This window comes from Phycodurus eques, chromosome 3 (genome assembly GCF_024500275.1).
Source record: "Phycodurus eques isolate BA_2022a chromosome 3, UOR_Pequ_1.1, whole genome shotgun sequence".
In the NCBI taxonomy this organism is placed as follows: Eukaryota; Metazoa; Chordata; class Actinopteri; order Syngnathiformes; family Syngnathidae; genus Phycodurus; species Phycodurus eques.
In genome coordinates this window covers 11485238-11512274 of record NC_084527.1, presented here as the reverse complement: position 1 = coordinate 11512274, position 27037 = coordinate 11485238, and the positions used below count along the sequence as shown (strand labels likewise).

The 27037-nt window shown below is 40.9% G+C and overlaps 4 protein-coding genes across 6 annotated transcripts; 2 read left to right on the top strand and 2 right to left on the bottom strand.

Annotated features, from left to right (window-relative positions):
* Nucleotides 1-97: 97 nt before the first annotated feature.
* On the top strand, nt 98-8568 carry polb (polymerase (DNA directed), beta). Its single transcript, XM_061672055.1, has 14 exons — nt 98-285; nt 592-649; nt 827-893; nt 1318-1392; nt 1471-1529; nt 2561-2610; nt 2706-2757; nt 2838-2892; nt 4032-4104; nt 4213-4283; nt 4361-4447; nt 4577-4644; nt 4730-4869; nt 7812-8568. Exons 1-14 carry the CDS (start codon nt 225-227, stop codon nt 7904-7906), a joined length of 1011 nt encoding a protein of 336 aa, XP_061528039.1. The 5' UTR covers nt 98-224; the 3' UTR covers nt 7907-8568.
* A 1859-nt stretch (nt 8569-10427) lies between these two features.
* dynll1 (dynein, light chain, LC8-type 1) lies at nt 10428-12475 on the top strand. Of its 2 annotated transcripts, none has more exons than XM_061673416.1 (3): nt 10428-10514; nt 11119-11257; nt 12131-12475. In XM_061673416.1, the coding sequence occupies exons 2-3, from the start codon at nt 11126-11128 to the stop codon at nt 12266-12268; spliced, it is 270 nt and encodes an 89-aa protein (XP_061529400.1). In that variant the 5' UTR covers nt 10428-10514; nt 11119-11125; the 3' UTR covers nt 12269-12475. The 2 variants fall into 2 exon arrangements, with proteins under 2 accessions (XP_061529400.1, XP_061529401.1); XM_061673417.1 differs by having other exon boundaries at nt 10430-10518.
* A 76-nt stretch (nt 12476-12551) lies between these two features.
* On the bottom strand, nt 12552-17950 carry rpl6 (ribosomal protein L6). 2 transcript variants are annotated; one of them, XM_061672053.1, is made up of 7 exons: nt 17863-17950; nt 17238-17461; nt 17058-17156; nt 15766-15909; nt 14181-14229; nt 13917-14101; nt 12552-12736 (listed from the first exon to the last, which is right to left on the bottom strand). In XM_061672053.1, the coding sequence occupies exons 1-7, from the start codon at nt 17933-17935 to the stop codon at nt 12584-12586; spliced, it is 927 nt and encodes a 308-aa protein (XP_061528037.1). In that variant the 5' UTR covers nt 17936-17950; the 3' UTR covers nt 12552-12583. The 2 variants fall into 2 exon arrangements, with proteins under 2 accessions (XP_061528037.1, XP_061528038.1); XM_061672054.1 differs by lacking the exon at nt 17863-17950 and adding an exon at nt 17505-17616.
* A 2594-nt stretch (nt 17951-20544) lies between these two features.
* acaa2 (acetyl-CoA acyltransferase 2) lies at nt 20545-27010 on the bottom strand. The gene is made up of 10 exons (XM_061672048.1): nt 26694-27010; nt 25656-25822; nt 25440-25568; nt 24803-24919; nt 24559-24706; nt 23484-23659; nt 22920-23049; nt 22766-22836; nt 21201-21355; nt 20545-21109 (listed from the first exon to the last, which is right to left on the bottom strand). The coding sequence occupies exons 1-10, from the start codon at nt 26707-26709 to the stop codon at nt 21028-21030; spliced, it is 1191 nt and encodes a 396-aa protein (XP_061528032.1). The 5' UTR covers nt 26710-27010; the 3' UTR covers nt 20545-21027.
* Nucleotides 27011-27037: the final 27 nt, after the last annotated feature.

Here is a 27037-nt window from a genome sequence, read left to right as displayed (position 1 = left end):
TATTTCAAACTGCAAAGCCAAAGTCAAGTCAAACCCACTGGACTAAATGTTACGTCATTACGTAAATTACGCACGACGACGTGCCCCTTCCTGCCCCCTTCATTGTTCACTTAGCTAATGTGCTAGCCAGACACTAGCGCTCTAGAAAGACATTAAACGTGTTATACGCTTGTCTAAAGTAGTTGGAATTTCCACCGGACATTTGGCAATTTGACGGCTCAGCCATGAGCAAGAGAAAAGCCCCACAGGAATCTCTCAACGAGGGAATAACAGACTTTCTTGTGGGTATGTGTGGGAATACAAGCTAACTGCTGAGTGAGCTAACGCGAGTTACAGTGACAGCTGTGTTTTTCTCATATTTGCATTGAGATAACTTGCAAAAAAAAACGCAGGTGAGATTTCCTTTGTAACTCGTGCTATGTAGGTTGATATGAAGTCTAAAAGTAGATTGAAAACGGATCCGGTCACTTTTGAGACATTTAAACGCCCCCGGCCTGCAGCTAAATCGGTCCCTTTAATTGCTGGTATTAAAGGTACAGTATACCGTAGATACGAAACGCGAATTGAACATAATTTCTGTTGTCTTTCCAGAGTTGGCCAACTACGAGAAGAACGTCAACAGGGCAATTCACAAGTACAATGCTTACAGGTAATAATCAAGACAAGTATAAAGAAGCCTAAAGACTGAAATAGAGACACAGAGACATTAAATTGGAGACCCAAATCTAATCATTTGAGAATGGAGCACTTTTGTCATTTGCAATATTGCTTAAATCCATTGGCTTGTGTCTTATACCTTTTTTATTGATCTTTTTTTTTATTTTAGGAAAGCAGCCTCTACAATTGCCAAGTACCCTCAAAAGATAAAAAATGGCGAAGAAGCCAAGAAACTGGTACGTGCATGCACTGAATAAGTGTTATAATATCCATAGCAGCGTTGGTGACATTTCAAATGTGCGTCTTACCATGCCAGACCCCCACCTTTTTAAAGCCACACTCACACACGATCAGAGTCACTGTTACACAATAAAGAACGTGAGGATGGCATCCCCAAGTGGACAAAAACACATTTCACATGCACTTCACTGTATTATGTGTTGGTATTGTTTGATAATGCATTTTTCCGGTTGCTCAATTAATCGATTGTCTCATCGGTCAAACACTCAGTTATAAAAATATACAGCTCTACTAAATAGATTTTATCCATCCATCCATTTTCTGTTCCGGGTATCCTCACAAGGGTCGTATAATTCGTTTTTGTGCGTCATGAGTCTCTTCTCCACTAATGTTCTCATGGTGCCATGGATGTGTTTACAGGATGGCGTTGGAGCTAAAATAGCTGAAAAGATAGACGAGTACCTACAGACAGGAACCCTACGGAAACTGGAAAAGGTGAGTTATTGGAAAACACTCATGGTGTTGTCAATATCACAGACAAGTAACTCTACCTTTATTTCTATTACTCTTCAGATTCGAAATGACGACACCAGCTCGTCTATCAATTTTCTCACAAGGGTAACTGGAATTGGGTATGTGTCCAAAACAGGTGTCACCAACGTTGTGCCCAAGGTCACCCGGTAGCCCCCAAGGACCATGTGTACCCCGCGGGCCTGTTCTTAAAATTACTCACTAGTGATGCGTGTTGTATAAGTGATCATTTGAAAATGTAAGATGAGTGTCGCATATAAATATTTATGTTTCCTAATTATTGTGAGAAATCATTAACATGATCAGTGTCTTCACATAAGTGAATATCATTAATTATTATTCATTCATTCATTCTTTCATCTTCCGCTCCGCTTATCCTCACTAGGGTCGCGGGCATGCTGGAGCTTCTCCCAGCAATCTTCGGGACAGAGGCGGGGTACACCCTGAACTGGTCGCCAGCCAATTGCAGGGCACACACAAACAAATAACCATTCGCACTCACCTTCACACCGACGGGCAATTTAGAGTCTTCAATTAACCTACCCTGCGTGTTTTTGGGATGTGGGAGGAAACCGGAGTACCCGGAGAAAACCCACCCAGGCACGGGGAGAACATGATAACTCCACACAGGCGGGGCTGGGATTTGAACCCCGGTCCTCAGAGCTGTGAGGCAGATGTGCTAACCAGTCGCCCACCACGCCGCCATACTTAATAATTAATAAATACAGTTAATATCGAAAGTAACAATGAGTCCACTGAGGACCTGCTAATTGCCCCGAGAAGAATTACAATTTGGAGGACAAGCTTCTTTAGTATTACAGTAGTGTATTAGCAATGCTCCCACCTAATAATAAATGGTTGCTGGTAGGTCTCAGAGGTCCGAATCTTGGCTCTGGCCTTTCTGCATTTAAACCATGGATGTTAAGTTCATTAAATACGCTCAGAAGTTCAAAGGTGTGTGTGAAAGGATGTTTGTCTACATGTGCCCTGTGATTGACTGGCAACTAGCCCAGCATGTACGCAACCTCTTCCCCAACGTCAGCTGGCATAGACTCCAGCTCAACTGCGCTTCCTGAACGGAGTAAGCGGTATAAAATAGTAACACAATCCCTCTCTTTGCTGTCCCCTTTAGCCCGGCTGCTGCCAGGAAGTTCTTCGAAGAAGGCGTGAAGAGTCTTGAAGGTTTGTTGCGCTCTTATATTGCACAAGGTCAGTAAGTCTGTCTTGAGATTCATCTTTGAGGTGTGTGAATTTGCTTTTTGATTTTGTGCTTCTAGATTTGAAAAAGATGGAACACAAGCTTAACCATCATCAACAGATTGGGCTCAAGTGAGTTTGCTGACAAATATTCAAATAAGATTTAATCAAAAAGCCTGATGTTGATAGATGGATCATTTTAACCCATAAAGGTATTTCGAGGACTTTGAGAAAAGGATTCCACGAACTGAGATGGAAAAGATGGAGGTGATTGATTTTTTTTTTTTTTTTTTTTAATTATTATTACTTTATATACTGGGGGAAAAAACATCCATCCATCCATTTTCTGAGCCGCTTCTCCTCACTAGGGTTGCGGGCATGCTGGAGCCTATCCCAGCTGTCATCGGGCAACCAGTCGGCCACCGTGCCGCGGGGGGAAAAACATCTAAAATATATTTAAGATCACCAACACAAGGTATAAATGTTAGGTAATATACTACAGCCTATAACCGCTAGTTAGAACGTATTTTAATTCCCCCAAAAGTGGTCAAGGATAGACCCAGCACATTCAATCATTTTGTTGAACAAACGGTAACAACATAAACATGTAATAAGCACATTCATACATGAGCTGCTACACCTACGTCACTCACCAGCCAAAGCCCCACCTTTTAAAGCCAAACGCCCTTGTATTTTAGTGTGGAACGTGAGGATGGCGACCCCAAGTGGACAACAATAATACCTGCTGCACCTTACATGCACATTTTCCATCCATCCATCCATCCATTTTCTGAGCTGCTTCTCCTCACTAGGGTCGCGGGCGTGCTGGAGCCTATCCCAGCTATCATCGGGCAGGAGGTGGGGTACACCCTGAACTGGTTGGCAGCCAATCGCAGGGCACACATAAACAAACAACCATTCGCACTCACGTTCACACCTACTACGGGCAATTTAAAGTCTTCAATTAACCTACCCTGCATGTTTTTGGGATGTGGAAGGAAACTGAAGTGCCCGGAGAAAACCCACGCAAGCACGGGCAGAACATGCAAACTCCACACAGGCGGGGCCAGGGATTGAACCCCGGTCCTCAGAACTGTGAGGCAGACGCTCTAACCAGTCGTCCACCGTGCCGCCCACATGCAAATTTTGTTATTTTTCAATATAATAATGCAAAGTCAATTTCTATCTGATACCTTGATGAATTGATGGGATGATCGGTAGAATAATCGATTCTAAAAATATTTGATAGTTGCTGCCCTACTTATGTTTAACATTACACTGAGTTTTTACACATCATCCAAAAACATTTTAGATTATTTGAACGGGAATTTTTATGTGATCAAAATGAAGTCAACTTTTTGGAAACCCTGTGTAAATACATGATCTAAAACTGTGCTCTGATGCAGACACTTATCCTTGACGAGTTGACAAAGATTGACACCGAATACATTGGAACAATCTGCGGAAGTTACAGAAGAGGTAAAAACTTCCCCATGGTTTTGTCCCATGATTGCACTCTTTTTTTTTTATTTTTATTTTTTTTAAATTTATTTATTTTTAAACGAGCCCTTCACTTGAAATTTGCAGGTGCTGCATCGAGTGGTGATATTGATATTTTGCTGACCCACCCAGACTTCACCTCTCAGACAGAGAAGCAAGTAAGCCTCTTAATCAAGTGTAAATACGTGTTGACGTGTAATTCAATGTAACCCTTATTTAAAAATGTGTTCTTCAGCCAAAGCTCCTCCATGCTGTGGTGGAACATTTGGAGTCGATCGGCTTTGTGACTGACACTCTATCCAAAGGGGACTCCAAGTTCATGGTGAGGCTACATGCTCTCCTTCACGTGTTCAATGTTTTGACTGCTAATGCGGTTAGAACAGTCAATGCACAAGCGTACATGTACACATGAAGCACATGATGACCATCTACCGGCTCTTTTATTTCCCAGGGAGTTTGTCAACTGCAACATGGAGATGAAGACGAGGAAGAATACCTTCACAGGCGCATTGATATCAGGTGTTGTATTCCCCTCCATGTATATATTTTTTAATTTTAAGATGCTGTATTTATGTTACCATGGTCCCCTGCTCTTTGCATTAAGATTAATCCCCAAGGACCAGTACTACTGTGGCGTTCTTTATTTCACCGGAAGTGACATCTTCAACAAAAGCATGAGAACTCACGCCTTGGAGAAGGGCTTTACGCTCAATGAATACACCATACGACCACTTGGGGTCACCGGTGAGTCATATCCACTACACTGGTTGCTTTCTACCTATTGTATGGTTTGGTGATTCTCGAATTTACTACAAAAATATTTAGCTTTCAAAGTACCACCATCCAGACCAATATTCAAATGCATTAGCATAGTAGGTCTAAGTTTTCATCCAAAAAAAAGAGATCGGGGGAAAAAAATATATCGCTGGAAAATTTGACACACCAGAGAAGTGTTGTTAATAACCCTGACAAATTTGCTGGAATAAAATTGCCAGATATGTAAAATGGAGATTACAAATTGTGAAAAATCAAGCCGTTGTCTTCTCTCTCAAATGCTGTGGACTCTCCCCTTATTGCGCTGAGACCACGACCCACTCAACTGTCAATCAAATGCCACTACTACAGCCTGGAAAATGGATGCTACTTTGTCTAGCAATGTTCTTATGCCTACACATCCCTTACATTTTTGAGCAACCGTAGCCAGAATCCAATTCTGCGCTACAAGATACAGACCGAGAGAATCAAGCTCATTGCTCTTAGTCAGTGGCAGAATGGTCTTTTTATTCTTCTCCCATTTATAAGGTACCATAATGTATTTGTTGCAGATCAAATTTGAGGAGGTGGGGCTCATGCCGATTGCCCAACTACATCACCGGGCAACTGTTTTAGCCATGCCCAAAAAAATCTGAAAAACTGTTTATATCGCCACAATTCAGAACTATATAGTTCTCAGTCTTTTCAGGGCAATTATCTTTCAAACATGTATAATGTATTAAAGAACAAATATATGAATTTACTTTGCAGGGACTTTTTGTAAGCCACTTTAACACTTTGCACAGTTTCAACATTAGCACTGCTCTTAATATCCATTCATTTTCAATCCCGCTTATTCTCACAAGGGTCGCGAGTCAGCCTACCATGCATGTTTTTGGGGTGTGGGAGGAGAATTACAGAGAAAGTCAGAAGAATCTACATTTTGTCTTTGTAGATCTAGAGAGAGAGGCTCTGACAGATTACCCACAGAGGAACTGTGGTACTGCATGCGGGCATCTGGAGTGGCAGAGAAGTATGCTAGAAGAGTACAGGACATTTATGAGGGCAGCAGAACAGCGGTGAGGTGCTGTAGGTGTGACAGATGAGTTTAAGGTGGAGGTGGGACTTCAATAGGGATCAGCCTTGAGCCCCTTCCTGTTTGCAGTGGTGATGGATAGGCTGACGGAAGAGCTTCGACTGAAATCCCTATGAACCATGTTGTTCGCAGATGGCATTGTGATCTGCAATAAAAGCAGGGAGCAGGTGGAGGAACAGTTAGAAAGGTGGAGGCATGCACTGGAAAGGAGAGGAATGAAAATTAGCCGAAGAAAGACCAAAAAATATATATTAGAGGGGGAAGAGTGAGGCCACAGGGAGGAGAGATAGCAAGGGTGGAGGACTTTAAATATTTGCGGTCAAAAGTCCAGAGTAATGGTGAGTGTGGTAAGGAAGTGAAGAAGCGGGTCTAAGCAGGTTGGAATGGGTGGGGGAAGGTGTCAGATGTGTTATGTGACAGAAGAGTCTCTGTTAGGATGAAGGGCAAAGTTTATAAGACAGTGGTGAGGCCAGCCATGGTGTACGGATTAGAGACAGTGGCACTGAAGAGACAACAGGAAGCAGAGCTGGAGGTGGCGGAAATGAGGATGTTGAGGTTCGCTCTTGAGGTGACCCGGTTGGATAAAATTAGAAATGAGCTCATCAGAGGGACAGCCAAGGTTAGATGTCTTGGAGACAAAGTTGGAGAGAGCAGACTTCGATGGTTTGGACATGTCCAGAGGAGAGAGAGTGAGTATATTGGTAGAAGGGTGATGAGGATGGAGCTGCCAGGCAAGAGAGCGAGAGGAAGACCAAAGAGAAGGTTGATGGATGTCGTGAGGGAAGACATGAGGGCAGTTGGTGTTAGAGAGGAGGATGTGGGAGGTTTACAAAAGGATGACGCGAGAGAAAAGGATGACGCGCTGTGGCGGCCCCTAACGGGACAGCTGAAAGGTAAAGAAGATGATGCGACACTAAGCTTTTTTACGTTAAGCGTTTGTTGCTAGACGAGGCCACACATTTAGGATTTTACTTATGTCTGCATTGAGCACTAAGTGAGGAGCATGACAACTGCATTCATAAAAGTACAGTGTGACCTTGAGATAAGAGATGAATTTGTTCTGTGACCGTGAAATGCCATTAATCTGTTCCATCCCCTCCAAGAAAAAGAAATTACAAGGGGGGTTTTAAACAGGAAAACAGCACTACAATATTGTCCACATTTTCTGCTTCAATTCAATGGATATTGTGCTGCTGCTCCTGGTGTGCATTCCTTGGCCACCTAGAGGCGGAATAAGCCACAAGACAGACACACACACACACAGAGTTTTACAACTGACTCTGTAAACTAGTTTTAGTTTTCATTTTTCCCTAAGTATAAAAAATATATACCTGCGAGTATTATTTTGATTGTGTATATGCATTTCGCTGCTGTTTGTGTTAAAGTATCTATTGCTTGGAGGGTTATAACACCGCAACACTGATACTTTTCTTTTTTTTTTTTAAGCAGCTTGTTGTGTTGTGATGTGAGTTGAGCTCACTGCCACCATACTGCGCTCGTATCTCAAATTTTTGCTTGCAAGTAAAAGAAAAAATAGACTGGTATCTCAAAACTCCTAAATCGGGTCACTGTAATCTCAAATCAAACACTTTATTTATTTTCTCCATTTTATCTGCAATGGACAAGATTAAATTTTTTAAATGCCGCTGGTCAAATTCCTGCTTTGCCATAGTATCTCAGAGCCTAAATACTGTACTAGGAAAGTCAGTCAAATATAGTTTTGTTTTTTTTAAACAATCAATGACATAATTTTCAGGACGTTTGTCACGGCCTGATCTCAGTCTTGTGCTGTTTACCATTGAACTAACAATCATTGCTCTTTGTGGCTTTGTTGTAGGTGTGGCAGGGGAGCCTCTGTTGGTGGATAGTGAAAAAGATATCTTTGAATACATCCAATACAAATACAAGGAGCCGAAGGATCGCAGTGAATAAAGAAAAAGATGGCTTTTAAGTCTTGAAAATTAGATTTAGTGACACAAGCATGCAAAGGTGAAGGTTATTTGGGGGTATTTTTTTAAGCGTTACTTCATTTTTGTGCACTGACAATGGGCAGTACAATATATTTTTTAATGTTGTTGTCATGTTCTACTGTGTCATCAAGGTTTAGCAAAAGGTATGCATGAACACCTGCAAAGATGCTTTAAAATTGTGTTTCATAGAACATGCCAAGAAGCTGAACCCATGAGTCACCGATCTCGACATAGTCTGGCCATTATTACCTGTCGGGCTGAGTACTCAAAATGTCTTTTTTTTTTTTAAATAAATACCTTGAAATTGTAATTCGCCCCAAGTCTTGCTCTTAATGATGATTATGTTACAAAATAAGATGCTGTTTATCCTGATTTAAATGGGTATCGTGTGCGTGCTTGTGTGTGTGTTTTCTTATTGTGGGTAAAATGATGTTTAAGATGAGCATTTGTCACAGATGTGTCGATATTGCTGCCATACTAGTCTCATTTGCAATGTGTCATTTCATTTTCACAGCAGTGATTGGTCAGATTGTTAACGAGTAACTACTGTAGTTCACTGAATCAAATGCAGCAGTAGCATTTGGTCTAGATGGCTGCAAATAAAGACCAGAAAAAAATGGCCTTGCTTCTGCTTACACTACAATAGTGGCTTATTTAGGGATACATGGGATATAAAAGGTCTACACACCCCTGTTCATAAGCCATGTTTTTGTGATACAAAAAAAAAAGAAAAACACAAAATAATTTGTCAAATGTTTTCCACCATTGCAACCTGCACAACTCTTGAGAAAAAGATCTGATGAGGGGAAGTAAAATAACTAAATAATAATAATGCAGTTGCACAAGAGTGCACACCCTCATAACATTGATGTGGCAGTGTTCAGAATTAACCAATCTCATTCAAACCAATGTTAAATGGGAGTGACACGCTGGCTACCATTTAAAGTACCTCTTACTAACCCAAAATAAAGTTTTGCTGTTTTAGTGGGCTTCTCCTGGCTTTTCCCCCCCTTACTAATAGAAACCTGAAAGTTTTGTGCTATTTGGAACGGTTCATAATTCCTTCCCTACCTTGACGGAGGCCCCAGTTCCAGCTGAAGAAAAAGAGACCCAAAGCATGATGCTGCCCCCACCATGCTTCACTGCAGGTATGGTCTTTTTTTGATGACCCGCAGTGTTGTATTTGTGCCAAACATACCTTTTGGAATTATAGCCAAAATGTTTAACCTTGGCGGCACGGTGGCCGACTGGTTAGAGCGTCAGCCTCGCAGTTCTGAGGACCCGGGTTCAATCCCCGGCCCTGACTGTGTGGAGTTTGCATGTTCTCCCCGTGCCTGCGTGGGTTTTCTCCGGGCACTCCGGTTTCCTCCCACATCCCAAAAACATGCATAAATTGGAGACTCTAAATTGCCCGTAGGTGTGACTGTGAGTGCGAATGGAGGAGAAGCGGCTCTGAAAATGGATGTTTAACCTTGGTTTTATTGCACCATGACACCTTTTCAAGTGATTTCAAGTGTGTGAATTTAAGAGGGATGTCAATGTCTTGGTAATGTCAAACTTGTGCCGTATATTTTCTCCACTTGGTGATGACTGTCATCAGTGTTCCATGGTATATTTAATGCCTTGGAAATCCTTTTATACCCTTCTCCTAAATGATACCTTTGAAAAATCAGATCCCTCCGATGGTATAGAAGCTTACTGCGGACCATGGCTTGTGGGGTAAGATGTGATGTCAGGAAAAGCCAACTACAACAGGTGAACTTGATTTAATGTTATTTGGGGGCATTTTAAATTGTGGCACGTATATGCTGACTCCCATTTAACATTAGTTTGAATATGCACTTGTGCATACAAATTATTTCAGTTGTTTAATTTTGCTTTCTCTCTCAAAATGTCATTTTTATTTTTAGTTGAACAGGTCATAGGCCACATTAATGGAGGAAAATGTTTTGAAATTATTTACCTTGGTCTCATTTTTTAAATACCAAAAAACCGTGTCATTTGATCAGGGGTATGTAGACTTCTTATATCCACTGTAGCTCCACTTCCCATGGACACTTGTATGCGTAAAGACAGTTTTAACGTCATATTGAACATGCATTTCCATATTTTAAGATTAACAGTTAATATTCACAAAATGATGTCAGTCGAAAAAAAGTACAGCATACGATTGATTGTTAATATACTAAACAATGAAATGTTGAATGAAAAAAATATTGAATAATTTCTTTTTAATTTAAAATCAACCGTTTGTTATTAAATTATTTGGTATCTTGTGCGAAAAATAACTGAATCAGTCCATGACTTGCTATTGCTCACGGTTTCCAGTGGTAACGACGACCCCGCAAGGCATGTCGGTCTGAAATAAAATGCAGGGAGAAAGACCAGTGAGACCGGAGGAGTTTAGCCAATCGCGGCGCCCCTTATGCTGCCATCAGCCAATAAGCACGGAGCAGACTCAGCGCCCGAGCGCTACACGCCCACATCACACTCGTGTGCACCACTTCGCACGAGTTGGGCTACGGAGGTCTTCTCTGTGTAAACCTAAACCAACACCAAACAACAAACTAGTAGGTGAATTTTAGAAAATTTAGTGTGTTTGTTCGAAATAATTATGCATTTGGAGGAACTGTGCATTTTTAAAATCTGTTTTGTACGGTGATCCGATGCATAGCTCGATGTCGCGGTACAATCAACAGCTCGCCCATTTTAGCATGTAGCTGTGTGATGCTAGCTACTTTTCCTTGAAATGTATTGCTTAATTTAAATGACAATATTCCAACGATATGCTTGTGTTACAATTGCATGTGGCTTTGTTTGTCGTCCGTGCATCTGATGCATGAACGTCCCCCACGGTGTCAACAAGGTCAACTACGTCAAGTGTAGTTTATTTATTTATTTACTTTGGACGGAGGGGAAAAAAAAAAAAAAAAAAAAAAGTCAAAATATCCCTCTCGCGTCTCCATAGAAACAACTCTCGAGCGCGCGCATCCACTCACACCGCCACCGGTGGAAGTTGTTATGCAACGCAAGTGGAAATAGCTCGTCCAAATGTCCCCGTGCACTACTGTAGTCCTTATGTAATGACAAATTGGTCTGTGACATCGAAATGGAGAAACTCATAAATGTTTTTTTTTTGTTGTTGTTGTTGTTGTTGTCGTCGTCGTCTCCCAGGGCGACCATGTCTGACAGGAAAGCGGTGATCAAGAATGCTGACATGTCCGAGGACATGCAGCAGGACGCCGTGGAGTGTGCCACACAGGCCCTGGAGAAGTACAACATCGAGAAAGACATCGCTGCCTACATCAAGAAGGTATGAAACTACTAAAACACCCAATTTGGCTGGAATCATGTTGCAATTGACAAAAAAATAAAAAATAAAACTTTTTTTGAACCCTCGAAGCTGTGCACAACAGGGTCCCAAAGCCTGGGCCCCGGAAGCATTTAGGGTGCATGAGAGCGTTTGGTGTGGCATATCATGCTATTTTGGAATTTTTTTCCCTCGAATACCTGGTTATATGTCCAAAGTAAATTAAATGGGCTTCATTTATTTGGATGAATACATAATTGACAAGTACAAGATGCAGCGAAATGCTGATTGCATCTAACAAGAATTGCATGAGCAGTATATATATATACATTGCAATATACAATGTGGAATGGTATATGTCGAGTGTTTTAACAAAATGTATTCATCAAAATTATAATTTAGCTTTCATAACCAATTTTGCAGACGTGGATTATATTTTGCCTAAATTTTGTGTACTGTGACTTTCGAGTAAAATGTATTTTTGACGAGCTTATTTGCGTGAGAACTGGCTGTTTTTAGACTCTAAAATAATGTAATTTTTGGGGGACGCCCTGTACTTAACCAACATAATGTAATAAACTTTTGTTCATAATTTTATGTATTGCAGCTCGTGACACAAGGAAAGCCCAATGTCTGCTTTTTCAGCTCAATAAGGGATGTCTATCAAGTTTTAAAGCAGGACTAAAAAGTCCCCAAGACTGTCTTTGTTCCTATGCTCCATAAGTCACAGGTTCTTTGCAAAAGTGTAAAGTAGCGGTGCTCTATGTACACAGTGACAATCAGCCACACAGGGTGCATCCATGTAGTTGAAAGATATGGAACTAAGATTAAAGAACACCAAGTGGGCTTTTAACAATGTGGTATTCTCCGTGGCAGGAGTTCGACAAGAAATACAACCCGACCTGGCACTGCATCGTGGGAAGGAACTTCGGCAGTTACGTGACTCACGAGACCAAACATTTCATCTACTTCTACTTGGGCCAGGTGGCCATCCTGCTCTTTAAGTCTGGCTGAGAAGAGCACACACCGTTAAAACTACAACACGTTACTGACTCGACAAAGGCACTCATTCCTGGGGGTGGGGGCGCTGCCTTTTTTGTGCTTTCTACTTTTTTGTTTTGAGGATTAAAATGTGGCCATCTAAACAAATCAAACATGTATTTATTTTTGTCTGTTACATTTACATGTCTTTTTTAAATTAAACATGTTAAGCTTTCTGCATCCGGTGCCTATTAATTGTCTACTTTTAACACTTGGTTCATGATTTAAAAAAAAAAAAAAAAAGTTCCAGACAGAGTAGCTGTGTAAGATTAACTTTTATTAACACACTTAGAAAACCAGCTTGTGAGGAAATACGCCATTAGAAAGGCAGAAGGAACCACGCAGGTATCCTCGGAGCTGGGGAACTTTCTTGATAAGTGGCATGAGCTGAGAGTCCACAGCCTTTTGGTCTACCTTCCTCTGCTCAGTCAGCTGGTACTTCTACACACACACAAGGAAAATGAGGTGGGGGTAGTTATTAGACTTTACACAGATTTTATCGGACTGATCGGTATCAGCAGATATTTAGCATTTTGTGTTTTCGGCTTTGTCCATCAATGACTCAAAAGACATTTACTCCGCGACGCCGCGTGCACAGTATATTTGAATCCAAAAGCTAGTTTATTTTTAGCCTTGTCGCATGTCTTTTGACGTAGTACTCTTAACTATCTGACGGCCAATGAAGTTATTTAAAAAAAACAGACAACACGTCTGAGACAGGCAACACAATGTCCGGATCAAACGAGACAAATTTGCTCTTTCACGATTGCACTGTCAGACTACTGCAATCAAATCTTGTATTCCGATACCACCGCATCCCTTTTTTTTTTTAAACAATTATTGGGCTTTATCTAAACTCAAATGCGACCGGATACACAGGACAAAATGAGGAAAAATGCGTGTTGGTGGGCACCGGTGCTCAGGACAGAAGAGCTTAGTTTAAGGCTTGCTTGAGGTATGGTCACGTACTTGTAATACGATACAGCTCACAAGCAGGCAATAAAATATGTAGCCTAGCAAGCTACTGCTAGCACGAACGATTGGACGTAAACATGCCGCCGTTCTGTGGAATCAGCCTCGAAAGTTTCAGTGTGGGTGAAGTAATTTAACTAAAAATAATTTAATTACAGTAAGCTAGCACCCATTATTTCTGTCATGTAATGTTGGTTTGACCTAACTGATTAGAGCACACGATCTGACGAGAGCAGTGATTTCCAGCCTTTATGAAGCCAAGGAACATATTTCACAACTGAAAAATCTCACGGTACACGAACAAACAAAAATGTCACAAAAAGTGGATACATTAATTACTGTATTTACTTCCTGCCATCTAATAGAAGACCATTTATCATTTTTTCTGTCTGTCACTATGCCTCACTGGCATAAATAGACGAACTACGATACATTATTGTAAATAAAAAAATTTGGAGCAATTAAGTACACAACTATATATAGTAAATGAACAGGTCATTTAAATAGACACATTCCTCCATCTTGTGATCAGTTATCGTTTTTTTAAACTCGCTGATCGATTAAACTCGCTCATCATGTAAAGCCTAGTAGTTAGCCATCATTCCACAAGTTCTCAGAAAGAAACTAGACCCCAGTAGAGTTTATTTACCTCCTTCTCTGTGTCAAAGATTTCACCCTCCTGGTGACGCGGTCTCCTCAGCTTCTTCTTCTTGAAGTAGATGTCATTCAGCGTTTTGGGGATTTTCATCTCGGTGATGTCCACTTTGGTGGTGGTGGCAATGACAAACTTCTGATGACTCCTGCGCAGGGGGACTCTGTTCAAGGTAAGGGGGCCTTACAAAAAAAATATATATATAATAATAAATTGGTATTTGTAGCTACAATTTAAATTGGATGTTGCAAACAAACGTACCGGTGACAAGCAGGAGACCACTTGAGAGCTGCTTCAAGAAGACCACGCGCTAAAAGAAAAGAGTCATTAATGGACAGCGACCAACTTCAATGAAGTCAACCCGGAAACTAAGGAATCCTAATTTTCCAGTCATTTAAACAAATAAGTGACAAAACTGGCAACCTAACATTTTGCCTCACACATTTGCCTGTGCGTGCGTGTGTGTGTACACACCTCATAACTCGCACAAGCAAGTGTGATTACAGTAGTCTGACTTGTCTATTCAGGCAACAGTTCTGTGTGCAGGGAAAAAAGACATGCTTTTCATTTCCTAGAGATAATCACTCTACATCAAAAAGCCTCCAAATGGTGCATTGTACTGGTTGCAAAGGAAAAGAAAAACTTTCACTCGATAAGAAAATCCAATTGCATATTACAGAACACGTTTTTTCCCATTGAACCGTGCCGATATAAAACCTAAGCAAGAATCATGGTACAAGTGCCTAGGTTGTAGTTAAAGATTACATTTTCATGAATATATATATTTTTTCATTCATTTGTTATTGAATTGGTAATTTGCGCAATGGTATAAGAATACCTTGACAGGCGGCACAATAAGGTGTGCTAGGTTACCGCCGTACTTACTGTTTTTCAGTGGACTGTTTTATACTTATGACAATGTGTTTTCATACAGATATTGAGTAATTATGACAAAGCTGTAATATGTAACTTCTGTCACCTATTTGGCTAGAATTCAATATTACAACAACAGAAAATATCATTTCGGTATGAGGTAGGGGTCCCCTTGTATGTGATAATTCAACATTTTTATTCTGTTTTGAAGGACAGCCAGTGAGGATAAGAAGACAGATTCTTCAGAAAAGGAAATAGTTGTAAATTCACCAATACTGCTGCATTTTGTGCATGCATTTTTTGGACATTGCTGAACTTCGTTTATTTTACTTCAGGCACCTTGACGGGCGGCAAAAGGGCCCTCGGGAAAACTTATGGCTTTCGGTTGCGGCGGACGGCTTTTATTGTTTTCTTTTATCATCGAAGCCTGTCTGCATTTGTGATGAAGCTAGAGAAATATTCCCGGCCGTACACTGGAGACAGAGTGAGTCATTCCCTGTCATTGCTGCGTTTGTGCATGCATTTTTCGGTGCGTATTTAACGTCTGGTGCCTTGTTGGGCAGCCAAGGTTCCTTGGAAATAGGTTTTGTTCCTTTGCGGCAATTATTATTATTGAGGTTTAGTTCACACAGTAATTATTGTATGATTGTTTTCTGCTACAGAAACATGATCATGTTTTGTGAGCTATTGGCAAAAGACGAGGGCCCCCGCTCCACCGCCCATTGCTAGGTAAAATGTGTCATCTCCGTGCAGTAATTTATGCCACGTATGTTCTCGGTGCGCCACCAAGTGGGCCGGCACAGGAATGTCAGCGGTCGACAAAATAAAGATCAAATACTGAAAAATATCTTAGAGGAGCTTATGGGTGTGTGTGTGTATATATATATAAATAAAAAGGTTACATACTGCATGCAGGCTAACTACTTTGGAACTTCGTCATACACCAAGAACTCCATGCATTCCGAATTCCTACCTTCCCGCGGTGGCGGCCGGTGAGCAGGATGAGGACGGTGCCCGGTGTGATGGAGGAGCGCAGCCGCCTCCTGTGCTGGCTGAAGGGCTTCTTCCCGTGGCTCCTCAACTTGCGGGGGACGTCCTCTGTGGGGTAGTACCGGGGCTGCGCAGACATGAACAACAACAAAAATTATATATCTCCACTGTAACAAACAAACGCAGAAAAAGGTATTTTGGGGATATAAACTAGTCACGAAGAGTTAGGGATATTTGGCTTCTGGGTGAAATTTCAGGATGAACCTAAAATGCACTACAACTTTTACGGATCATGACTTTTTGCACAACTTGCCGTTTTCAATAGTGCTGAGCGGCAAAATTCACAACAGGTGTTTGATCCATGAAAGGTTCCAAGGACGCCCACTTCTATGCCTCTCTGTGACTCTTCCAGTCTCTCTATCACTGTGACACTAAGCTAAGTGGCCACTTCCCTCTATTAACAAACTTGCAATGGCGAGGTACTGTTGATCAATTGTTATGTGTCATTTTGGTCACATGTCGTCAAAAAGACAACAGCATAATGAAGAGCACCGTTTAAATACTAATGTTCTAATTGAACCAGTAAATGTATTGGTCCATTGCTGGATCAAACGTTGTTGCGCAAAAAGTATGCATTGAACAGTTGGACAAATACATTCAAATTTCAGGTCACTGATAAATTGTGCATCTTGGGTTCATCCGGAAATTTCACTCAAAAGGAAAATTTCCCAACTTTTTGAGTGTAGTTTAGACTCTCAAAGTGTGGTACACATGCTCCCTCTAGTGGTAGGGAAGAAATGACCCCCTAATTACAGCTCAGTTGTATTTATTAAGTCCAATAAATTTTAATTTTCACTTCAACTGCTTATTCTTCAACAATTAAGTAGTTTTTATTTAATGTGCAATACGTTTTAACTGAATCACCAAGTGGTTTTTATTTTCCTACATTTAATCACACTGTTAATGTTCCAAACGTACATTTTATTACAGTAGCTTGCAGTAATATTCAATTACCTTTTTAGGAAAATATTGTTCTTATGAAGGCAGGCCTTCTACCCGACTATTTTAATGTTGGTCATTATGGTATTTGCAGAGTAATATTTGGTTTAAGGTGGTACTTGGTGTAAAAAGTTTGAGAATCACTAGTGTAGAGTAACAACAACCAATGATGGCCAAATATTTTTTTTTTATGTTTTTTTTTTTTTAAAGTTGTACTTTGTGTCAGAAGTTTGAGAATCACTGGTGTAGCGTAACAACTGTGTTGTCCCTCCATACCATCTTGCGAAGCTTGACAGTACGGGTGCCTCCATTCTTGTCACCGCCAACGGTCTTGACAACTACGGTTCGGCGTTTCGTTTTGAGCTTCTTCTCCACCTGACAGCATGACACATCACAGTGTCATTCATTCACCATAAACCTGTAGTACACGTTAACGCCGACAGTGGTGCCCCTCACCTTAGTCTCGGTCATCTTAGTCTTCCTCTTGTACATAGCGCGGCGAGCGTACATAGCCGAGCGGGAGTAACGGCCGATACCCCGGGCCAGGACCGGGTTACGGCTCGTGTGCGCCTTCTTGGGTAGCTTTTTGTCTCCCCCTGGCAGCTTTTTGTCTCCATCTGGCAGCTTTTTGTCTCCACCTGGCAGCTTTTTGTCTCCACCTGCCTGCTTTTTGTCTCCACCTGCCTGCTTTTTGTCTCCACCGTGGCTGCTTTTTGTCTCCACGTGGCTGCTTTTTGTCTCCACGTGGCTGCTTTTTGCCTCCACCTGCCTGCTTTTTGCCTCCACCTGCCTGCTTTTTGTCTCCACCAGCCTGCTTTTTGTCTCCACCAGCCATGCTTTTTGTCTCCACCAGCCAGCTTTTTGCCTCCACCAGCCAGCTTTTTGCCTCCACCTGGCAGCTTTTTGCTTGCACCTGGCAGCTTTTTGCTTGCACCTGGCAGCTTTTTGCCTTGCACCTGGCAGCTTTTTGCCTCCACCTGGCAGCTTTTTGCCTCCACCTGGCAGCTTTTTGTCTCCACCTGGCAGCTTTTTGTCTCCACCTGGCAGCTTTTTGTCTCCACCTGCAGCTTTTTGTCTCCACCTGCCATGTTTTTGTCTCCCTCTGCCATGTTTTTGTCCCCCTCTGCCATCTGACACAGCAACACATGAGTCATTAGGTCAATATGCAGCACAGTCAACATATAATGCATGCCAAATAAATACTATAACATTAAAAGCTGTTTGGATATTTGATTGATCTGGAAGAGAAATTCATGGCTCAAAAATACAACAACAAACAAGTAAAAGCAGGCATTAGGGGCTCCATAACTTCAGATTTTGTTATGAGGTCAACACTTGTGTGATGAGAATCGATGTTGACTAGTTGCTACGCAGTGGTATTTTATTCCCTATCCTTGTTCTGGACCTACCACAGCAGCCATTTTCATATTTGGGGGATTTGCAAATCATGGACCTTTGCGTGTGTGGTGGAAAAATTCCCCACTTTTTCCCCTTTGATAGTGTGACCCCAAACAAATTCTAGAGATCTTGCTCACGATAGACTTTTTTCCCCTTGTACTGATTCTCCTTAGGTTACTCAAACTGGCATTCAATATAAAGACAATTATGGAAACAGTAATTTTATTCAACGCACTCTGGCTCCTCCTCAAGCCAAAAACACGCAATTAGCGACTAGTCGGACGTCACGCTTTAAACGTCATTGTGGAGCAGTAGTCGACTAGTTTGTACAACCCCAAGCAAGATTGCCTTATTTCTAGTATAATATTAAACATTAAACATATATACACAAGTTCGTTTCCTAATACTACCACTAAAAAAATGACAACTTTCCCTCGCACCACAAATAAGCAAGCGGCGTCGGCTTGAAATTTAGCTGCGAATCGTAGAGAAGCTAGTTGAAAGGCTACTAAGGGTTTCTCTATTCAGTTTATATGAATTGACATAATATATTTATGCAGCTAAACTCGCAATGACACCGGACTTTTCTAACACGTTTCTGTTAGCCTGCATATGACACTAGCCGGCGGCCTCTGGCTACCGATACATCAAACTGTATATTCGGATCATCCTTGCGTATTAACAAGTAATGCACACATACGGCGCACACTCTAAGCACGTAGATTCATGTTGTCGTATTTTCAGAGCATAACACTACTGCGATAACGGTGATTGGGATGGATTTGATTCACATCGAAGAACGAAAGCAATGTAGCCTTACCTCTGCTATGAAAAAAAGAACGACATCCGGGGAAGTGACGCGTTTAATGTCGCAGCGTGATGGCGTCACAACAAACATCTTCTGGTCATTGTAGTTTCACCTGAAAATTTCAATTTTATGAGCAACTATCGTGGCAAATTTTCAAATTTAAATGTGTTGTACACTACAAGAACAAGGGTGATGTGCAGAGCTGTGGGAACTATAGAGGAATTAAGTTGATGAGCCACACTATGAAGTTATGGGAAGAGTAGTGGAGGCTAGACTCAGGACAGAAGTGAGTATTTGCAAGCAACAGTATGGTTTCATGCCTAGAAAAAGTACCACAGATGCATTATTTGCCTTGAGGATGTTGATGGAAAAGTACAGAGAAGGTCAGAAGGAGGTACATTGTGTCTTTGTGGATCTAGAGAAAGCCTATGACAGGGTACCAAGAGAGGAACAGTGGTACTGCATGCGGAAGTCTGGAGTGGGAGATAAGTATGTTAGAATAATACCGGACATGTACGAGGGCAGCAGAACAGTGGTGAGGCGTGCTGTAGGTGTGACAGACGAATTTAAGGTGGAGGTGGGACTGATAAGCCCTGAGCCCCTTCCTGTTTGCAGTGGTGATGTATAGGCTGACAGATGAGGTTAGACTGGAATCCCCGTGGACCATGATGTTTGGGAGCAGGTGGAGGAACAGTTAGAAAGATGGAGGCATGCACTGGAAAGCAGAGGAATGAAGATTAGCCCAAGTAAAACAGAATATATGTGCATGAATGAGAGGGGTGGTGGGGGAAGAGTGAGGCTACAGGGAGAAGAGATAGCAAGGGTGGAGGACTGGATAAAATAAAAAAATGAGCTCATCAGAGGGACAGCCGAGGTTCGATGTTTTGGAGACAAAGTTAGAGAGAGTAGACTTTGATGGTTTGGACACGCCCAGAGGAGAAATAGTTAGTATATTTGGTAGAAGGATGATGAGGATGGAGCTGCCAAGAAGAGAGCGAGAGGAAGACCAAAGAGAAGGTTGATGGATGTCGTGAGGGAAGACATGAGGGCAGTTGGTGTTCGAGAAGAGGATGCAGGAGATAGGCTTACATGGAAAAGGACGACGCGCTGTGGCTAAAGGGACAAGCCGAAAGGAAAAGAAGAAGCACACTACAAAATCTAGCTTTCTCTCAAACATATGGGAGTACATTTAAAACAAGACCCGATCAAGTCAAGCTAATTTTTCATTTCCTTCTTTCTGTTTCTACCACGTCCCCGTTAATGTAACGGGTGAGCTGGAGCCTATCCCAGCTGACTTCGGGCGAGAGGTGGGGTGCACCCTGGGCTGGTCACCGGTCAATCATTTGGCAATTTTTCATTAGATTCTCAGATTATATTGAATTACTGATGGCAAGAATTTAGTGCTATATTGCACTTGGAACATCTTTTTGTTGTAATGTTACATTATCAATTAATATTACACATTTCACATCCTAAGCAGCACGTGATCTAGTGGTAGTATAAATACAATTTTAATATCTTTGAGGACTGACACAGGTGCTAGGAGTAAGAAAAAAACAAACATTTTCCAAACATGTCATTTATTAAGAAAACAACAACCCAACAAAGAAATACAAAATATTTCAGATGAAAAGTACTAATGATCAGTGATTGAGTGATCAAAATACATGGCAATTGTTTACTATACACACCCATGTATGCAATTTAATGTATCCCAAGAGTTAAAATAAACACAAAATGATCCATTAGGGTGTAATACCAAGAAAGTAAGAAGTCATTAACTTATCAAAGTATGGCAACACAGGACTGCAACTTGTCATACATATTTTTTTATAAATAGACTGATGTTGGTAAAAGGAAAACACAATCTGACCTTAAATCATGATCTATTTGATGGTATGTCCCAGAATAAACCAGAAATCAATCATTCATGCTTGTAAATGACAATGCCATGTGATGTGTATGCAAGCAGCTTTTGTTTGAATGTAGACATGTATGTGATGTATGGAATTCCTCTTTCCTAGCGGTTCAGCAGCACACTCAGCACTGTTCGAGGACGATGGCGATTCCTTGACCGCCTCCGATGCAAGCCGATCCGACGGCGTACTTGCCGCCTCGTCGCCTGCCACAGACGAAATAAATACATCAATACATCATTCAGACCCAGATGAAATAACTCCTGATGATAGGACATATTGCCATGACCACGCTACCTGAGCTCATGAACCAGGTGAGCGGTGATGCGAGCCCCCGAAGCGCCGAGAGGATGTCCGATGGCAATAGCGCCGCCGTTAACGTTGCTTTTTTCTGGATCCAGTCCGAGGGCCTTGGACACAGCCAAGTACTGGGAAGCAAAAGCCTCATTCACCTGTGTAAAACATTAACTTAATTATTTAAGGTATTATTTGTATATATTTTAAAGTTTCATCCATTCACTTTCTTACACTAGACCACCAACAACCAATACAGTATATGCATACAGGGTGTAGGTATTATTTTTGTCCACTTGGATCGCCATCCGCACATTCTACACCATAGAAACTATGGCTGTGAATGTGTGTATGGTCTGCTCTGTTGAGTAACGTAGACGTGAAGATATGAGTATGTACTGTCAGTCAGCTATTTCCTAGCTAAAGCATTAGCCACTGTGATTTACAGTGTCAGTTGAGGCTACCAGCAGGTGTATTAAGAATGTACTTATGGTTACTGTAATTTGTTATCATTTGTTCCATAAAGTGATTGAAAGAGTTGTTTCTATACTCCCTCTATCCAAACCACCTGTTATGGATTATAATTCATTCCAACTAGTGGTGGTAGACTATATTCAATTAGTTAACAATGTTCACTTTAATGGCAAAATGAAGTTGAGTAATTGTACAGTACTGTACTCTACTGTACAGTAAGAGAAAAACTGAGCCTGCAATAAGTAAATCACGATATGGTAAGGAATGACTATATTGTATCCGTCATTGGTGGTCCGAGCTTGAATGGCACCCTGTGCGAGACCCTCGTGATTAGCTTGCGTTTTTCATTAACCATTTGGCAAAGAAAGAACATACAAATGCGGCCATCGCACTCTCAGGTTCTTTCTAACAAAAATGAGCTAACCTTTGCTCCACCGCCAAATACACAAATCTTCCAAAAACGAAGACATCATACTTCCTTGACGTCAACTCTCACTTGACTTTATTTTTTTTTAAATCCTTGAAGATCACTCATAACTTCTCCACAAGAACGTGCAAATTCCCTATACTAATCTCAAAGATTTACTGTACGTGTCAAGATGCCGACAGAAAACCTTTTTAAAATATTTTTTTAAGGGGATGCGCTTTGCCACCATCTCAGAAATGCCGCACATATTACACATACCAGAAGTGGCCAAAAGTGTATACCTTAACAGAAAATCTGTATTTAAAAAGATGCTCAGTTTTGTATTCCTTTAATATTGTAGTTGTAGTTTGCAGTGGTGTACAATTGCGCTGCACCATTCCGGGAAAGGTTTTGAATATTTTGGTTACCTTATTTAGCTGCATGAGAGCCTAAATATTAGAAACACTGAGTGTCAATCAAATTATACTACTCAATAATATACTAGAATATTTTTATAGTCAGCTAGGATAGGCTTCAGCTTTCCCATTATATTAAAGGGAGCATATTGTGGAAATTGACTTATGTATTCTATACGGTAAAAAAAAGAAGAAAAAGGTGTCCTTTAAACAGAATAAGAGATATAAATAATTGATGAACAGACTTTAACTTCAGTAACTCAGTAACTGACCTCCACCAGGTCCATGTCACCAAGCGATAGTCCGGCTTTTTTCAAAGCCTCTGTGATGGCCGGAACGGGGCCTGCATGATTAAAACGTTTTTTATTCGTTTGTTTCCATTTCAAATGAACACTTCGCTATATTCTTCACATGAGCACGACTTACCGATTCCCATGATGCTCGGGTCGCAGCCCGACACATGATAGGCCACAATTCTGGCCAGTGGAGTGAGCTTGTGTTGACTGAGTGCATCCTCGCTGGCAATCACCAATGCAGAAGCACCGTCTGACACGCCCTGAGGCATTAGTTTAGTTTAGTGGAACTGAACAAACACTGGATATCATATGCAAATATTTCATCGCAATAGCCCATTTCATAATGTTTGTTCACAATAGGCGCCAGGGTACTTCTGGGTGGCAAAAAAATTTGTGGCTACCGCTGACCTGAACTGTAGCGTGGACAAAAACTTGAGTTTGAGGTTGTGCCACTAGATATGCCCCAAAAGGTTGTTGTTGTTTTTTTACCTGAGGAAGGCTAAAATAATCATCCAAGCCGTTTACCTTGTTTTCTCAAGTGCTCTGCCATGTTCAAATGACACAGGATGGTTGGTTTACTTGTGGTTCCATTGGAGCCATTGCCACCCGGAAGTATGTGCGCCTTCATGGTTTCCACATAAAAATGAACTGGAACATCCGTTTTCCAGGAGTCAAAATGGCGGTAAGGACTCACTGAAGCATTAGCAGCAGTAACGGTGCCTCCCTTCTTGAAGACGGTAGGAAGTTTAGCCATCTGTTCCATTGTGGTCTGAGGACGAGGGTGTTCATCCTCAGCCATGGACACTTGGCCTTTCTTTGATTTCAGATCAATTGGAGCGATTTCTGCAGTGTAGCGGCCAGCCTCGTGAGCTGAGGAAAAAGCAAAATATTTACAATACAAAGAATGTGCTTCACTACAAAGGAGTGTTAGTCTCTCTCGTAAAAATTATGTGGGGGAAAAACGTTGTTAAGTTATATTAGTAAAGTTTTATTATTATGTAAAAATATTACAAGAATAAGTTGGGGGGGGGGGGGGAACATAAAATATTTTGAGAAAAGTTGCAATGTTACAAGAAAAAAGGTAATGTGATGGTATATAGGTACTATTGTGCTTAAAATTAGACTACTAGAATAAAGTTGTTATATATGTAAGTCATAATGCTATGAGAAAAAGTTGCAGTTTTGCAAGAATAAACTTGTATTATCAATACAACAATGTATTTATTTCAGAAAAAAAGTCACATTACAAGGAAAATTTTCATATTATGCATGGCTACATTACAACATTTTGTTGTAACATTTACAAGAATATATATATTTTTTGTAAAGCTGTAATATTACAAGAATAAAGAAATAGGGATGGTAAGTAAAAAAAAAAGTTGTAATTTTCCATGGAAAAAAATGTGGCATTTTTGTGAAATTAAAACAGAAAACAATAAATTATAAAATAAATGTAATTAAAATTAAAGTATTTTCTAATTAAAATATACTTCTTAACAACAAAGTCCTGCGGCACCCAGCCTTAATCTTAGACCAAACGGTCACAGTCATTATAAAAATAAAGTTGGCTATTAGAGAAAGCAAAATGTAACAAGAAGACAATTTTAATAATATGGGAAAAAGTCATAATGTTACCAGAACAAATTAAGTTATTTTTTCAATTTGGAAAATTTGGACTATTCTCGATTTCGTATGATGTATTTGAGGTACTTTATGCAAGATGAACATTGTGTGTGCGAGGTGGCAGGCAAAGTGTAAGATCCTCTGACCTGCTTTCCATCTTTGCTGCGTCTGGTACGCGTAGTTGTCGCAATCCTCTCGTGTTATTTTGTACTTCTCAGCCAGGTTTTCTGCTGTGATGCCCATCGGGATTTTTACGTGTAGGTCAGTCAACCCCGCCCACAAGGTGTCCTCCAGCTGTCAATCAAGGCATTGAGAGAACTTAGTAAAAAAAAAAAAAAAAAATTGAAAGTTTGTGTCTTTGTGAAGTATGATGTGGAAGACAAATCCAACCTTGAGATCGAGTCCAAACTTTGTACCAAATCGAATGTTGCGAACGGCGTACGGAGCCTGGCTCATGCTCTCTGAACCACCACACAACACCACTTCTGAGTCCTTCACACAAATCTCCTGCAAACATACAAGGTAACACAATATTTTTTTCTCGATGAAAAACAAACTCATTCTGCACATGTGTAAAATAAATACGGGCTGTTTTTCTTAAGCTGGAACTGGGGCCTTCGTCAAGGTGGAAGAATTATGAACAGTTTCAAATACCAGTCAGTGTTAGTACATAACCTTCAGGCTTCTGCTCGAAAGCAAAACAAATGTCAGCAGAAGCCAACTACAATGGCTGATCAATCAGACACTAGGCACTTTAAAAGGTGGTAGGTGTATGCTAACTCCCATTTAACATGAGTTTGAAAGTGGTTGGTTAAATGTTGAACACAGCCACATCTCCAGTTATAAGAGGGTGTGCACACTTGCAGGTTTATCTTTGTAAAGGCAGAATGGTTAATACAGGTTTCGCATTGGCCCTCATTAGATATGTGCTAAATGAAGTGTCCAGAGAGTGTACTGTATGGACATAAAAACACTGGTCAGTCATTTTACTTCAGCCGAACGTGCGTGTTCCATGAGTCGGTCTCACCTGAGCCCCATTGATGATCGACTGGAAACCAGATCCACACAGCCTATTGACAGTGAGAGCGGGCACCGGGATGGGAACGCCACACCTCAGACCAACATGGCGTGCGATGTAGGGGGCGTCTGCTGAGCTCTGGAAGGAATTGAAACGAACACATAAAAACATGTAACCTATACTGTACATAATTTAGTGTGGTTGTAATGCGGAGCGGTTAAACACCTGCATGACGTTCCCCATGATGACGCTGTCGATGAGCTCGGGCGCCACACCGCCCGCCGCCAGGGCCGCTTTGGCCGCATGCTCGGCCAGGTCCGTTGCACTGTGATCCTTCAGGACGCCGCCATAGGTGCCGAATGGAGTGCGCTTGGCGGCTACAATGAAGACCCCTGGCAACAAAACGGCAGCATGGTTTAAATATCATCCACCATTGCCTTTCAGTCCTGAGAACAGTTGACTATTCAAAAGACGACTAGAAAAGGGTCAATGGTCATTTCCTGTGACTGGCGAGTTTGATCTTCCCACCCCACACGTTTTGTCTCGTGCCAGGTATGTTGTGTGCAGTACATTCAAATAGTTTCTATTTGTGTACACTGTTTCTGTTAGTAATTGTATTAAGTCGGGAAGGACTTATACTGCTCAAATTCATTTAAAATGCACAAGAAAGTAACGCAATAGTTACTTTCCCAACTTTTATAATTTGTAAACCTCTATCTAAATCAGTTCCTTTTTAGTTGAAGTAAGTCGCAACTAATTATTTTTTAAAGTAACCTTGTCAACACTGATGTTTAATAACTGATTAAATATTTATGTTTATGTGTGTCACAGCTTGTGTGGCAGGTAGAATTTTACATTTACTTCTTGAGGTGACCGCAGCGCTTTCAACATAATAACAACGGGCTCTTCTTCATTAGTAATAAATACAGTATATAGAATAAAAGATCACATTAAGTTTAACTATAAATAAACGACAAAAAATGTCAAATTCTAAATGACTGTGTATTACAGGGCATCTACAAAGTCTCTTTTCAATTTATTCCCCACTTTGCAGTCTATCTGGAGGTGTACTAATTGAGGTAAGATTTTTATTTAAAAATCGTTAAAATCTACTTCTCGTTTTGTAAAAATCTCCACAGATTTGTCTGTAGTACATTGCCACACAAACTGTCAAACAATACCATTGATACCATTGATTCAGACCCGCCGATTCGCTTACTTGGCTTTGATTATTATTCTTTTTTTTTCTTCAAGTGTACTTACCTCTGAGTAGTGACATGATAACGAACAAAGTCGGAATCTAACTGTTGACTAGTTGTTCTCGTGTACGCTTCAAATAGTGGGCACTCATATAAAAACCCCACTGTGCGACCTTTCCCCTACATAATCATGCGGAATCTATATTTTTACCGACCACAACAGATTCGATAGCAATGTCGCCAAAAAAAACCTAAATATAGCTCCTAATACGAATTTTAAAAATATTAATAGTCATTGATAGTTATTTGGAGTACACAAGGGAAGCAAAATTCAAGCTGATATTTACGCTGCACGAAATCCGCGAATAAGTGTTTTCAAAATGAAAGTTCGCTGTTTTTACGTCATCA